The sequence below is a fragment of the Varroa destructor genome, unplaced genomic scaffold (assembly GCF_002443255.2).
Source record: "Varroa destructor unplaced genomic scaffold, Vdes_3.0 BEIS01000003.1, whole genome shotgun sequence".
Classification (NCBI taxonomy): domain Eukaryota; kingdom Metazoa; phylum Arthropoda; class Arachnida; order Mesostigmata; family Varroidae; genus Varroa; species Varroa destructor.
In genome coordinates, this window is record NW_019211456.1 from 11226484 (window position 1) to 11240103 (window position 13620).

At 39.2% G+C, this 13620-nt stretch overlaps 1 protein-coding gene across 3 annotated transcripts; it reads right to left on the bottom strand.

Moving 5' to 3' along the window:
- Nucleotides 1–1277: 1277 nt before the first annotated feature.
- LOC111248187 (alpha/beta hydrolase domain-containing protein 17B-like) lies at nt 1278–12393 on the bottom strand. Of its 3 annotated transcripts, XM_022800074.2 has the most exons (7): nt 8377–8694; nt 6806–6936; nt 6327–6508; nt 5001–5228; nt 4277–4527; nt 3699–3763; nt 1278–3132 (listed from the first exon to the last, which is right to left on the bottom strand). In XM_022800074.2, exons 1-7 carry the CDS (start codon nt 8434–8436, stop codon nt 3036–3038), a joined length of 1014 nt encoding a protein of 337 aa, XP_022655809.1. In that variant the 5' UTR covers nt 8437–8694; the 3' UTR covers nt 1278–3035. The 3 variants fall into 3 exon arrangements, with proteins under 3 accessions (XP_022655809.1, XP_086840117.1, XP_022655808.1); XM_086983991.1 differs by lacking the exons at nt 3699–3763; nt 8377–8694 and adding an exon at nt 12355–12393; XM_022800073.2 differs by lacking the exon at nt 3699–3763 and having other exon boundaries at nt 8377–8690.
- Nucleotides 12394–13620: the final 1227 nt, after the last annotated feature.

Below are 13620 nucleotides of genomic sequence, written 5' to 3' on the forward strand. Positions count from 1 at the left end.
AAACTGGCAAACGCTACATCAATAGATAAATAAATAAAACTAAATCGTTTGCACATAATTATAATCTTATCTAAGGTATAGTCAATAGGATTCGAAAATGCGAATTAAAAAAATCTCACATAGGCCATTTTCAACTTATCACCGACATTCTAAGGCCAACCACCACCTAAATATTGTTGATGTCTTCAGAGAAGCGACCCTCAAGTCCCAAACAACGGATGTCAAATAATTCTAATAAAGTGCAATGAGAAATCTATTCAGTATAGATCGGTTCCTGGAGACATTTACAGGTAGAGAGCATTCCGAGTCCTAACTGTCTGAAAAAAAATCATCCCGTATAATCGAGCGTAATCTCCCGATAGGCCCTCGTAGGAGAGTCGGCATCTGAAATCTCTAATGAAAATGAAAAGTGTGATTACAAATCTTATATTAACCTTTATTAAAGATAGTAATATTGTTATGAGTATTAGTAAGTCGTTCAACCGAACTGAGAGCGCACGCGCATGTAGCTACTAGAAATTTTCAGGCATAGATTCCTAACGGGCACAAACTAATTACAGTAAACGCATCTATCCTTAACAAACGTTATCAGCGGCGATGCTCAGAGGCTTCTTCACTATGAAGGCGTCCAGTGCGTTCAATTCAACGTGATTAGAACCATAACCATTTATTCGCAATCCAAGTTCAGCATTGACATCTTCAACAAGGCGATGGCAAACCTGTTTATAATTTTGTTTCTGTAAATACGTAGTTTTTGCGAAAGCAAGTGGAACTGCTAGGGCTATACGACATGGTAGAAACACAGTGCTAGAGCCTTCTCATCAGCTGTTGTTCGTTCTATCAGGCTATAAGATGGAATATGGCCTTCGTTTTACGGGTTATCCGTCTGTGTAACATTATATGTAACATCTGTATATATATATATATATATATATATACAAATCAATCGTACCCAAAGGCGACTGGTGCGTCGAACGTCGTATGGTAAAAGATCGCTAAATTTAACGCGACTATTATTAGGCGTAGCCTAATAATAGACAGAGGAAAAACGTTTAGTCATCGTTTTGCTTCGACGCGAGAAAGGCTCGGCTCTACAGAACTATCATATCAACTAGTATTAACGGCGGCGTGAAATTATACAAAAAAAAAAAATAAGTTGCGAGAAAAAGTGATAACCTAAAAAAAATTACCATCATCTCGCTTGGCTGTTAATAATATTGAGCTACTGTAATGCATACGATTTTCCAACATACAGATTAAGTTAAAAAAAATCCTAGTTTTGGTATCGACGTTACTTTATTGTCGACTTGCAGTAGTTAATGAATATGAAAACAGGTGTTCGTATACCAGATTCCCCCCTAATAACATGCTACAACGTATTTAGTTCAACTTTATATTATAAGTTATATTGTTATACGTATTTCGTACTGAGCATGCGATACGATGTAAGTTCCTACCTGTTCACCAGTACTATAGTCAAATGGCTATAAGTTCTCGTTACAAATATGTATGTGTGAGTATTTGTCTGTGTATGTTGGTTTCGTACCATTCCGTTGCACAGCAACGTAATCATTGCTAAACATTAAAATTTTATTAAGCCGCTTGCAGAGTTTCAACTTAACGTATCGCAAACAAGACGAAGGAGAGGGCTAGAAAGTTGGGGAGAGGAAAACAATTAGATAAAAGCACCGTTGGAGTGAGGAGGGGGCAAAGGTTGGTTTCTAGCTGGAGCATAAGTTGAGTTTGCTAGATGGTTTTTTCGTTTGTTATAAAATGTTTTTGCTAAACCTATGGATGCGTACAGTCGCATTTTTCAAGGGGTGCTCATCATCAAAATACTTTTTTTTCAATCAAAAAAAAATTTGTTAAAATTTTTTCTTTTTGATTTTTTCCCTGAACTGAATTTTTCATCGCAAAGACGTCGTATAATGTCTTCTCAATTGATCAAGCAAACTACTTTTGGACCTCGGAGTGCAGGTTAGTATGTATTATACCTGGCATAGCTTGACTAAAATATGTGACTAACCGTTAGAAACCGATACAGATAGTTAAACGCTAGCGCAAGACACTCTTAGCCCTTTTGCAGGCTAGTACAGTCTGATAAAAAAAAGTTAGCGGCAAATATTGATGTTGCCGGTTCCAAAGGTGCTTGTTTTCAAAATAAGCTTATAAAATACAATTCACAGCCATCCAAATAAAGTTTCCTAAGTAGAAGTCTGTTTTGAACACCACATTTGCTACTTTCACAGCGAGTCTCTTTGTGACACGAAGTATATGGGCTGTAGGAATTAAGAACCGTGTAAAACGCTATAGCTGGGGATCCATGTTGTTGATTTCTGTCTGAAAATTATTCATTAAAACTCTTATGTATACAATAAAACGCATCAGATGACTGGATGTCATATAGAAACATCTTTACGTTTGAATTTTTTGCACAGGTAAATTCAGTCTTTTGTGCGATCTTGTAAATGTCTCACAGTAACAAACTTTATTGGGTCGCAAACCCGAGCACCCTGATGGAAGTATGTCGTGAGACTTGCTTGAACCAGCGTTTCGACAGCCTATTTAGCTCATAATCTTACCCTTCAACTAGACAAAACAAAACACCTGTACAAAAAAAAACGTCGCGTTGATCATACGAGTACACAGTTGGCTTATTGACAACTATTCGCTTTAGGTTCTAGATAAACAACTAATTAATTTCACTCGAACCGTACGTTTGATGTAGAAGTGTTTTTTAAAATGTTGGCTAGAAGCCTTTTCTAAGTTGTGTTATTTTAAAAAATGTACTAGATCAACCTTTTTAATTACTACTGCTATTATTATGTTAATGACACCGTTTTCCCGGATCAGGTCAGGCTTCATCCTTTCGTTCGTAGATGACTAGCAGTTCGGCTAGTGAAGCAGTCTTTGATTTAAAAAAAATATACTGATTGTTGGTTACTTTAACGTCTGCATAAACTTCCGGATCCTTTGTTCGTACTGATCGTGCTCATTACAGTCACTATGTCCAGCTCCGAGCACCCAAAGAGGCTTTACGGCACGAGGGCACTTTTTGTACATTTCTTTAGCGGCTTTGAAGTCGCAGATTTCATCGTGTGTGCCGTGGACAAAAAGAACCGGACATAGGATCTATAAAACAAAGCCAAACATACACGTTAATTTCAAGGTTTATGTGTACGGTGGGCAAACAGGTTATGCCACATATGTTCCGCGTCCGCTCCATAGAGGGGACCTTGAAAATTCTTAAATATATGATAGACGCAGCATTGCCATATAGTCTAGTTTCAATACGTAAAATAAATGAGCGGATAGTACGACATAAAAGTGAATAACCCAGTATCAGTTTGTGTATATATATGTGTGTGTTTTGTATGGGGCAACGTCGGGTTTCTATCCAAGTAGTACGACAAAATTGCACTCAGTCGCATCAACTATGCCAAAATGGATTTTACGAAAAGGCAGCAGCAGCAGCAGCAGCAGCAGCAGCAGCAGCAGCAGCAGCAGCAGCAGCAGCAGCAGCAGCAGCAGCAGCAGCAGCAGCAGCAGCAGCAGCAGCAGCAGCAGCAGCAGCAGCAGCAGCAGCAGCAGCAGCAGCAGCAGCAGCAGCAGCAGCAGCAGCAGCAGCAGCAGCAGCAGCAGCAGCAGCAGCAGCAGCAGCAGCAGGTTGTTATTAAGATTAAACTAGATACACGTACACATCCTGATTTTCCAGCTCCGTGAATATCAGTCTTTTGCCCACTTCAATAGCTCCCGTGTGAACCTTAAATCCAATTAAAGTACATATCGTTCCATAAATGGTTCAGCACAGAGCAAACGCAAAGTTTTCGACTATCATTTATTTATAACAGATTTGGTAGCGCTCTTCTGTAGGGCATAATTGTAAGGAAATCGCAAGTTTCAGAATAGCAGCAGAGGGAATCTGAGCTGAGGATGTCGTGAAAATTAATATAACGGAAATTCACAATGTCTCAGTTCTACCGACAGTGACCTAGATGTACCTCTGTGCTCTTGTAGCCGGAGTTACGGGATACGGTATTACAGCTACGATAGTTTAACCTACTCCCCGCAAAACAGTTTTTCAGCTTATTATTTACGTATAATAAAAAGAAAGTAAGTTCAAGACGCTAAAGTATGGATACGCGAGAACGATTAGCTAATCTGTTAGGTACGACCGGGCTAATTAGGCTATACATTATATCGTAATAAGTTGAAGCTGATTAATTAACTACGTATTTTGATAGAGTGAAAAGGTTCTAGTTATTTGTCCGCTTACATTCGAAACTCGTTCAATGTTTCGAAAGCAGTCGATCCCAAAGGGGTTTGCGTCGACAAAAGGAAAAAAAACTTTAATTCCCGATGCTAGGGCGCCCTGAAGAATAAGACCGCGCACTTTATAACGGGTCGCTAGATGTATCGATGGAACAGAGCCGATACTTTCTCCGAACAGTATTAGACGGCGCAGATTGGTCTTTAACTGCACACGAACGTGTTGAAAAACGCACTCCGCGTCACACAGGATCTGCGCTGCAGTTAAATATGCATTAGAATAGACAAATAAGTACAACAAGGCTAACTCGACCTCGCTGATTACCTTCTAGTTTTATCTTGTGCATTGACTAGATCCTCTGTATCTGTAGATTGACTCACGATAATATATGGCTCAAAAATCATTTCGTGTGTACTCGGCGTGTGTTAGCTGTGAAGTTACAACACGAGCCTGCTAATTTCAAGCTAGAACTTCGAAATATAAGGTGGCAATTGACAACTGAGGCCAATATAGTGTAAAAGTTATTGAAACGTCATTGTTACCTAATATTAACTACCTAATACATATTCCCGAACATTCCTTTTATATATAGCACCAATACTGTCATTGTCGTAACTTGTACAAAAACAAAATTACAAATACCTTTATGCCAGTTCTACCAATACATAGATACGTCTAAGGTTTTCCTTAGATTGTCTGGGCGGTTGTATGCATAGATTAGGCGCTTTACCTTCACTCGGCTCTCCAAGGTTTTGACCATATCCGGTGTAATCGTAGGAAATAAAGTCACAGAAAAAGGTTTTAGAGAAATCGACTGCATATGGCAGCACGTCAGCTAGATCAACAGCATTTGGATGGCTATAGAAAACGGTAACTCGTGTGTCAGGACTGCGTTGACCTCTTTTTGGCTTGTTTAGCACAGGGCATCTTACACGTAACCCGGCCAGAAGGTTTCCATCTGCAGGACAACGACATGGAACGCCACATATCAGTTGAGCAATGCGTAAACTATATTCAAGCAAGGCTTAATAACGTCGATACTGGATGAAGCCGCATTCATTAAATCAATGACAAAACCTAAGTAAAGCACAATAAAAAAAAGTGTCAACTAATAGTAGTCTTAAATCATTAAGTGGAAGCACTGGTGAACAATAGGCTGTCTGTTTTTGGTATTGTGCACAAGAATTACTGCTCCTTGAACGCGGTAGCCAGGCGCGGACATAGATAGATTTGCGTAGTGCATATAGGTTATTTATTTAATTCATTTTTCAGCTAGTATTTTCCGTTGTCAAAACCTCAGGTTGTTATCGAGTTAGGCCACTTCGCGCACAAACCAGATAGATCTTTCTGAGTTAATCTTAAGAAACGCTTCAGACTTTAGCGTTCTAGATAGACCTATTCTAGGCTATCAAAGTTGTTTCATTGTAAGATATTTCGCTAAATTGGAAGCAATCCATGGGATGTATAATAAAGAACCTGTAGGCCAAAAAGGACTAAAGCTGTTTTACACCATGCTTAACCATGGCGGCTACTACGAGTCCCTTTCGTTCGAACCCTCGGGTGATGGGTGGTAGTGCGATACACATATATGTCAAGCAGTTTGCATAGCAATCCTATTGCTCTTTAAAATCCTCTCGAATAGAAACCTCATCGCTCGGGCCTATACCAGACTCCATGTATGCATGTGAACCTGGATAGTGACTAAAACCTTCTAAAGGTATTGACGGCTACTCTAGAATAACATGAGGTCGTCTACAAATAGGATAGGTGCGCTTTTTATTTCTCTGGGAAATTGCTAGTATTTATACCGCAAAAGTCCACTAACTCTATCGTCTGAAGCACAGCGGCTCATGAAGCCACGTTGAATGCCCTTCATATATATATGTACGCTAGGCTATATATATATATAGCCTAGCGTGTTTTAATTCAACAATAGCAACTTACCAAAATAAGAGAAGAACAATACCAAACGGGCCAAACGTTTGCAATCGACAATGGATAATAATAACAGCTATAAACCAATGAAGTCTCGTTCACCCGTCCATAGTTCACCTACCTTTTTTCTTTACGTTAAAAATCTCGGCTTGTTTGCAACATTCTTCAAAATCCGGGTAGACCCGAAGCAATTTGGGTTTATTGGCCTTTATCCTTAACCCAAACTCTGCTGTTTTATCTTCTACGAGGCAATACTGTGACGGAACTGGTGGATGAAAAGCCAATTTTCGTACTATTGAGGTTCTGCGAAAACGAGTACAAACTCTTATCAGTTGATTAATATCCGAAAAAATATTCGGGGGTCCTTCAAGCATCTGGGGGGGGGGGGAGGGGGTAATCTAGAAGTAAATTACGTCAACATACGGTTTCTAAGTTTGGTATGTATTTTCATGTCTGACATTACTACATCGTGCATTTACTAGATGTGTTAGTTAAACTACATAATTATCGCACTATAATTAAATTTCGACATTTCTGAAAAAATGATATCATATATCTACCTCCTTCGTACCAGTAAATTTGAACGCCCGATGCATTTACCTGGTAGGAGGACAGCAGAAGATTGAGGCGATCTTGCAACAGAAATCTGCAAATCGGGATTTCCTCCTTTTACGTTTTCGGGAATTCACGGGCGGACTCCAAGTGTTTGACAACGTTGGCGTCGGAGTTGACTGAAATGCTCGAGCCGTTGTAAAGAAACGATATTGACTTACGTACACGATGACCCACATTTAACGCCAGTTTCAGTAAGGCAATGTGTTTTTTCAGCCACAGAAACATTCACTTGAGGGAGTATTTTCAGTTTAGTTAGAAATTACTCCTACTTAAGTAATTTGTTTCGAGTCCCACAACGCCACAGCCACTGCAGGAATATCGAAGTTAGACGTTGCAAAAGTAACAGTTTCATACGTTACAGACAAAACCGTAATTTGTACGGCAGCAATAGCATTTCATAATGTTATGACAAATAGGACTATTTGTATAAATGTGTAGAATTCAGGTATATCGTTTTCTGTGTTTTACTGCGGGCTCATCCACTGAACGGAGTGCCGAAAAGCATTCCGTTGGTCTCAGTCTATTTTTTTAATTTTACTTTTTGGCTATCGTCATACATTGGAAAACTCGCTGAGATGATACTGTATCCTGTGAAATTGTTGAACCTTATTATAATTTGTTTTGAATAATAACCAGAATTATTTAAATATTCCAAATTACAGTCTGCTGTGATGATATTGCCTCTTATACTGAATTGAGCGATCCGTACAATTCAACGGATAAGTGCGCCACATTTATGAAATCTGTGCCGATAAAATAGGAAATTTTTGCACAGATACCTGTGCAGTTAAACAAATGGTAGGTGTAGAATGCGTATTTTTAAAATCTTCAATAACTAATTTTAGGAACCAGTTAAATAATAGCATAGCCCTTTGAAAGTACAGCTTTGCTCTACTGTTTCTCGTAGAGGTTGGTTTTAATAACGAAAAAGACACTTAGTTTGAGCCAAGCTATAAGATGCTGCATTTTTTGATGGCATGATTTAAGGTTCCAGTCAATCTGTGCGATGCAGAATAGGCTCTAGTCGGGTCTGGGTAGTACGTTGACAGAGCGAAAGTTTTTCCGTCACACTTTTTCATAATGAACTTTAGGCCAGTGTCTAAATCACGCTGAGGTTCGTCGTTCGTAACTTTCTGAAATGTGTAGTAACCCCCGTCTGAGACTGTCATGCAAATCTTCCAGATGATTGCCAATCAGATTCTATATTTGCGTCGATCCCTTACACCAGCAACAGTCTTCATACCGTATTGTCAAAAGAAAATTGCTCTCCAAAATGGCAAGCGAGATGTGAAGTTAATCAAAGTTACTTACAGGTTATTGAAATTTACGCCATCCCCCAATTATGACGGTCGTGAATGATCAGCCGGTAAGCTTTATTCCTGCTAGGAATACTTAGGGTATAACTCATTCATACTCGTTTTGATACGCTTGATAGGTATAGCTGGCCCCCTTCTCGAATATCACACTCCTCTTGCAGCTGTATTCTATTGATTTTTACCATTTTCGAGACTAGACTCTTAATAATATTAAAAAACAAAAACAAACTATTTCCTTACCGGCGAATTTACACCTTCTGGTACTTTGTTTCCCATCTTCTCGTACTCTAACATTTTCATGCGATTTCGAACATTCAGCAGACTATTCGAAGCTCGTTGGATGATTGTTTGTAAACGTCTTCTGACGCGTTCCTCTTTGCGATTGACTCTCGGCAATTGGTCTGTTTACCAATCTAACTTAGAAATACTTACCGCGGCCACGTGTGTTATCAATAAACAGCTATTTGATCGTTTCATTGTTGACGGTCAAATGTTGCCTAGACATATTTGAGTACCAAACAATCTCAATAGCGTATCTTTGACAGAGGCGACCTAGCAATTTTTTTTTTTAGCAGAAGTAGCAACAATCAGTTTTCAGCGTTTTTTTTTTTTTTTCACTTTTCACGGTAACACTTGAAAAACTAATTAACCTATATGGTAACGGCCTCTTGACTCGATTTACAATGTATTTAAAGTTTGACAGCGTTACGAAAATGGCTATCGTTTCTATTTATACGCGTTTCAAAATAGATATTGGTACTGAGTTATTCAGATAACGAATCTGCGGACGGCACGCGCTGGTTTGAGCTGGGGTACAGTTACTTTATAAATAAACAGATATTAAATAGAAAGGAGGAGATTGTAACTGATATTTACACAGCACGTTTATTATAGTCATATCTGCCTGAAGATTAAACGGTTTTTTCTTCCTTTTTAACGCTGAGCCGGTTTGTACACTTGAACGCGTTGGCAAAACGGCGGAGTTCATTATATAGAGGCCAAGTAGATTTTTATTGGCCAAGGATTGATCTTTATTTCTTTATACAATCATTTTAGTCTTATTGCTCAGAGATTAGAGTGGATTACGTTCTTTATTGCTCATTGTTTTGAAGTGTGTGCTCTTCAAGTCTAGGTAGGTCCGTAAGAGCGGCAAGGGCCGATTGTCTGTCATGAAACAACCGGCCCTTGCCGCTTTATAACGAAGGTATTTAGCTAGCTTTAAATGTGCCCTGGAAGTAAGCAGATGGAACATAACCTACATTTGTAAGTTGACTTGTATTGGAATTTGTAAGTTGGCGAAACTTGCAATTTTTAAGTTTGCTATAAAGAGCATCCTCGATACACAGAACGTTGTTGATAAGTCTAAGAGGCCTGTGTATTTATATGCCTTACGGTGTATAAAGTTACGAAATGTGTAGTGAACAATCCGAGTGTCTCTTTCGGGACCGGAGACAATTATTAAGTTTTCTAATAATGTTATTACATTAACACATAGTTTTCTGCATGTACAAGCCGGGATTTATTTATTCTGAACAGTTAGGCTTGTATGTGCAGTTAGTTCCATTACGGGTTACACAAGATAAACAACACTCCCTATATAAATTACTATTGTTTCATTATATATTTTCTATATATATTGTATAGTTGTATTGTATTTTATTTTTGTTTAGTTAACGTTCGTCACAAGGTTTTTTTACACATACGTTTACATATCAGATAAAAAAGTTCAGCTTCGATATTTCTCATGTATAACTAGAACTAATGCTGCAAGTAGACAAACGAAATTTACTTAAAATCAACACGATGTAAATAGGAGAGGATCTTAGAACCCCACATAAAAATAGGGTACATTACTGAGGGGTTTGCGAGTACGGCACAGAACAAATGCCATCAATAATACCTAATTAGGGTGAGGGACACAATTTCAATGCGACCTAATATATTAACGATTCGATAAATCTTCTCTGGGAACGAGCGCGTTTAGCATGACAAATTGGGATCGATGCTGATCTTACGATGTTACCACATCATTCACAACGATGTTATGAAACTGTGCCGGTTCCACACGTCAAGAAAATGGCAGTACAGCCTTCTGCTATAGCATAAATGGTAGATTGTATCTGCGATGGGTGGCGTCGTCTCTGCTAACCTGGCGGATTCGTCAAAGTTAAGCCGTCGATTCTCCTAGCGTCGAATTTGGCGACGACACGCTGCATTTTATGGGTCACTTAAGATCATGTGGCCAGTAAACTGCAGTTGCTCAGAGATGGATACCAGCTCATTTGATGCTATGGATCCGCCCGATTAAATACGCAGAAAGACTTGTGATGCAACGCTTGAAAAGTACTTATATATTTATTATAGTTATATTATAGAAGCTTGAATTATGCTTTGTTTCTATGGAAACTCTATGACTTGATGTAGGAATGATATTGGAGAACGAGAAATAGTGTTTTGTTTTATTGACTACAACAACAGATGTCAGAGAAGTATGTTGGATTGCCAAAGTGACCTTTCGAATTGATGAGACTCGGCATATGAAAAATTTCTAAGTTAACATTGATTTACGTGTTACTAAAGAATAACATAGGTTAATTGTGTGAGCGGCCACTGAAAGTAGTCGCGAGTAGATTGTAAGCGTGCACGGTACTTTTCAGACTGAGCGTATCAATAGCTATTTTACTATTTGGTATCTGTGATATGTGGGTTATATAGAATTTGTTATTTTTACGTGTTAATCTGTATAAACTTTGTCTAACAGCGCAGTTATCTTGGAAAATTTGATGTTGAATACTGAGTCGCTTTGTGGTAAATGCTTTATCAAGCGACTTTTATTCTATCAATCAGCAGAAAGCAATTACTGCCGTCGTTTTAGCCCGGTCGCTACGACCGAGCTATCCATATGAGTAAGTACATCCGGTGACCTTTTAACATAGGTACCACTACCAGTGGTACTTGGTCAAGTAACACATAGCATCTATAATTCGTTTAAACGCAACAAAGCTCTTGCAAAATTGATATACTTGTAATAGTTCAAGTGGTCGTTACGCCCCCATACGCTCAGACAAGCATGCTTACCCTGTACAACGTCGTAGGCGATGCCGTCGACAATGAGACTTCCCGATTTGCACAGACCAACCCAAGCAGCTGCTCACTAAATTTCCATAAATATAAAAATAAATATAAATATAATAATACATTAAGCGTAGACATAACTGCGACATGTTTCACGGCCAAAGTCTACCTCTTAAGCTTCTGCTCGGGATTTCTACTTAGGATCATAGCCAGACATGTGAGAAGATCACGAAAATTTACCACTAAATTTATTACTTGTATCATCTACGTCGATAATGCACAATACACGCTCCTGAAATCGCTGGGCCGCACCCAGTTTTTCTACGAGTTCCGCGCCCGTACGACCGTCGGGATAGCGGAAGCAAACAGTGCGGCACCACTTCAAAATGTTATCTTCAGAGAACGCGCTAAAATCGGCTAATTCCGTTACGGACACGTTCAGAACTGCCGTTGATGTGTAGAACAGGCTTTTGGATTAATTCCTGACCCATTACTATGGTCTAGATTGCTAAGCTAGAGCAGTGCTGAGTTTCGTATGGTGCTTACCAGAATGTAGAAGTGACTCAAGAATCGATTTGAACCTTTATTATTATTTAGCAACCTATAGTTCCCCGTTAAATATACATACTTACGACTCACGTAGTTGTATGGTAACTCTTGATTGATCGAATCCCCATGAGCCAAGTAGCATCAAAAAGGTAAGCACCAGGTCTACCAGATTCGAATAATCGATCCTCGAATCGACGAGGCTTTAACTTCATAATACGTCTCTTCACTCTGCTATGTAACGTTTTCGAAGTATGTACATCATTTCGATACAACAACGAGACAACTGCGAATTATTCCATAGAACGGACATTGCACATCTGCGCAAGTTTTAAGCACATCAACAGATATGGGTAAAATTTTTTGCCGGACAAAGGCAACTCAAGAAACGTACACGGAGCTGATACGTCCTATCGGCTCCGATCGAACAAGTAAGTGTAAGTTTGTTTATAGAGAACGACAGAAAGACAAAGGTCAACTCGTGTCTTCTTTTGTACTAGTACCATTGGCGCGTTTCCTAACGCAATCACAATGTAAACTGGACAGTTCCGAAGCCTCCACACGCACGCATACGCACAGATAGACATATACACCTACCCGAACACCGACGAATATCATTTAGTTCCATTGTACAGCGATGCTGTGCCTATTGTAGTTGTTCGATATTAAGTGAACTAGTCGTTTGAGCGCCTCCCAGCTACCCATACGGGGCGCGTATATTTGAAATCACTGGAGTCAATGTAATATCCCTTTTTAGCAACCATTAACGGCTACTGTTGCTGTCGCCTCGTCGTTGGTCAAACGTATGAAGATGCTGGGACGGACCGCTTACGCCAGGTCGTGCTAGGAGCATTTGTCTCCAGTAACGTCTCGGCCTTCCCCAGCACGGGAAGCCGGTGATTCAAGATAATCACCATTATTATTATTTATGTTATATCATTAGAGCCAATGCATTGTAGTCAAGTGTTTTAGTCCAAGTTGAAGCTAGGCCGCATAATTAGAGTGCTTCCTTTCCCTTTTGTGTTACGTGAAATTGCGTGCATGGAACGCTTGTGACACTGCTAGCACGTCTCGGGCTGAGTAAATGGCAGTAACAAATCGTTACGCTTCGAACGTTTGTGGCGTCTGTGGGGTAGAACAGAGATATAACGCGTGAGGTTCGCTGAACCCGTACTATTATGCGAGAATACAGAAGTTACTATAACGTAAAACTTGTCTATGTTTACAAGGCCGCGCTAATCTTTTACGTCTCATCGCATTTTTGGCATAATTCTTGAGTTACCGTGTCATAACCCTGCAAATTATGTTTCTTAAAGGTCCCAGAATGCAACATAGACACAATATTGTATCTATAAGAAGTCAACGTATTGATGGTCTATGAAATGCGTGCGATTTTGAAAGCCCAATGTCTGTGAATCTTATTCAAAAAAGATCCATCACTCTCAACCTGAAAGATCTCTAGCAGCTACCGTAACTGTACCTTTCCAATTACTAATTAAACATTTTCCTATCGAAACTCATCGATCATAGCTGAAATTTATCTACGAGTGGTAAGCACATAGCAGATACTTAAAGCTGTAACATGTTCCAACTATTTTATTTATTTTAATGATTTTGTTCTATATATATATATATATATAAAGGCTATAGCGAGTTATAGTCGAATGTATTGCAAAAAAAAAAACATAAAACGATGTTTTTTAGGAGCACTGTGCACAAAAGAGATGCGCCTAGTCGCCAATTGGAAATGCTCGATGTATATTGTGATCAAACACACAGACATTGCAATAGTTTGGCTATTCTAGGACAAGGACCTAAGATTTCAGGACTGTCGAACTTTACAAGCTAATCATGACCATATTG

Coding starts and splice junctions, on each gene's coding strand:
- LOC111248187 (XM_022800073.2), bottom strand. CDS start 8,436: ATGAAAATGTTAGAGTACGAGAAGATGGGAAACAAAGTACCAGAAGGT. Junction 6,509..6,805: donor TTCTGCTGTCCTCCTACCAG/GTAAATGCATCG, acceptor TCGTTTTCGCAG/AACCTCAATAGTACGAAAAT. Junction 4,528..5,000: donor CCTTGGAGAGCCGAGTGAAG/GTAAAGCGCCTA, acceptor ATTTAACTGCAG/CGCAGATCCTGTGTGACGCG.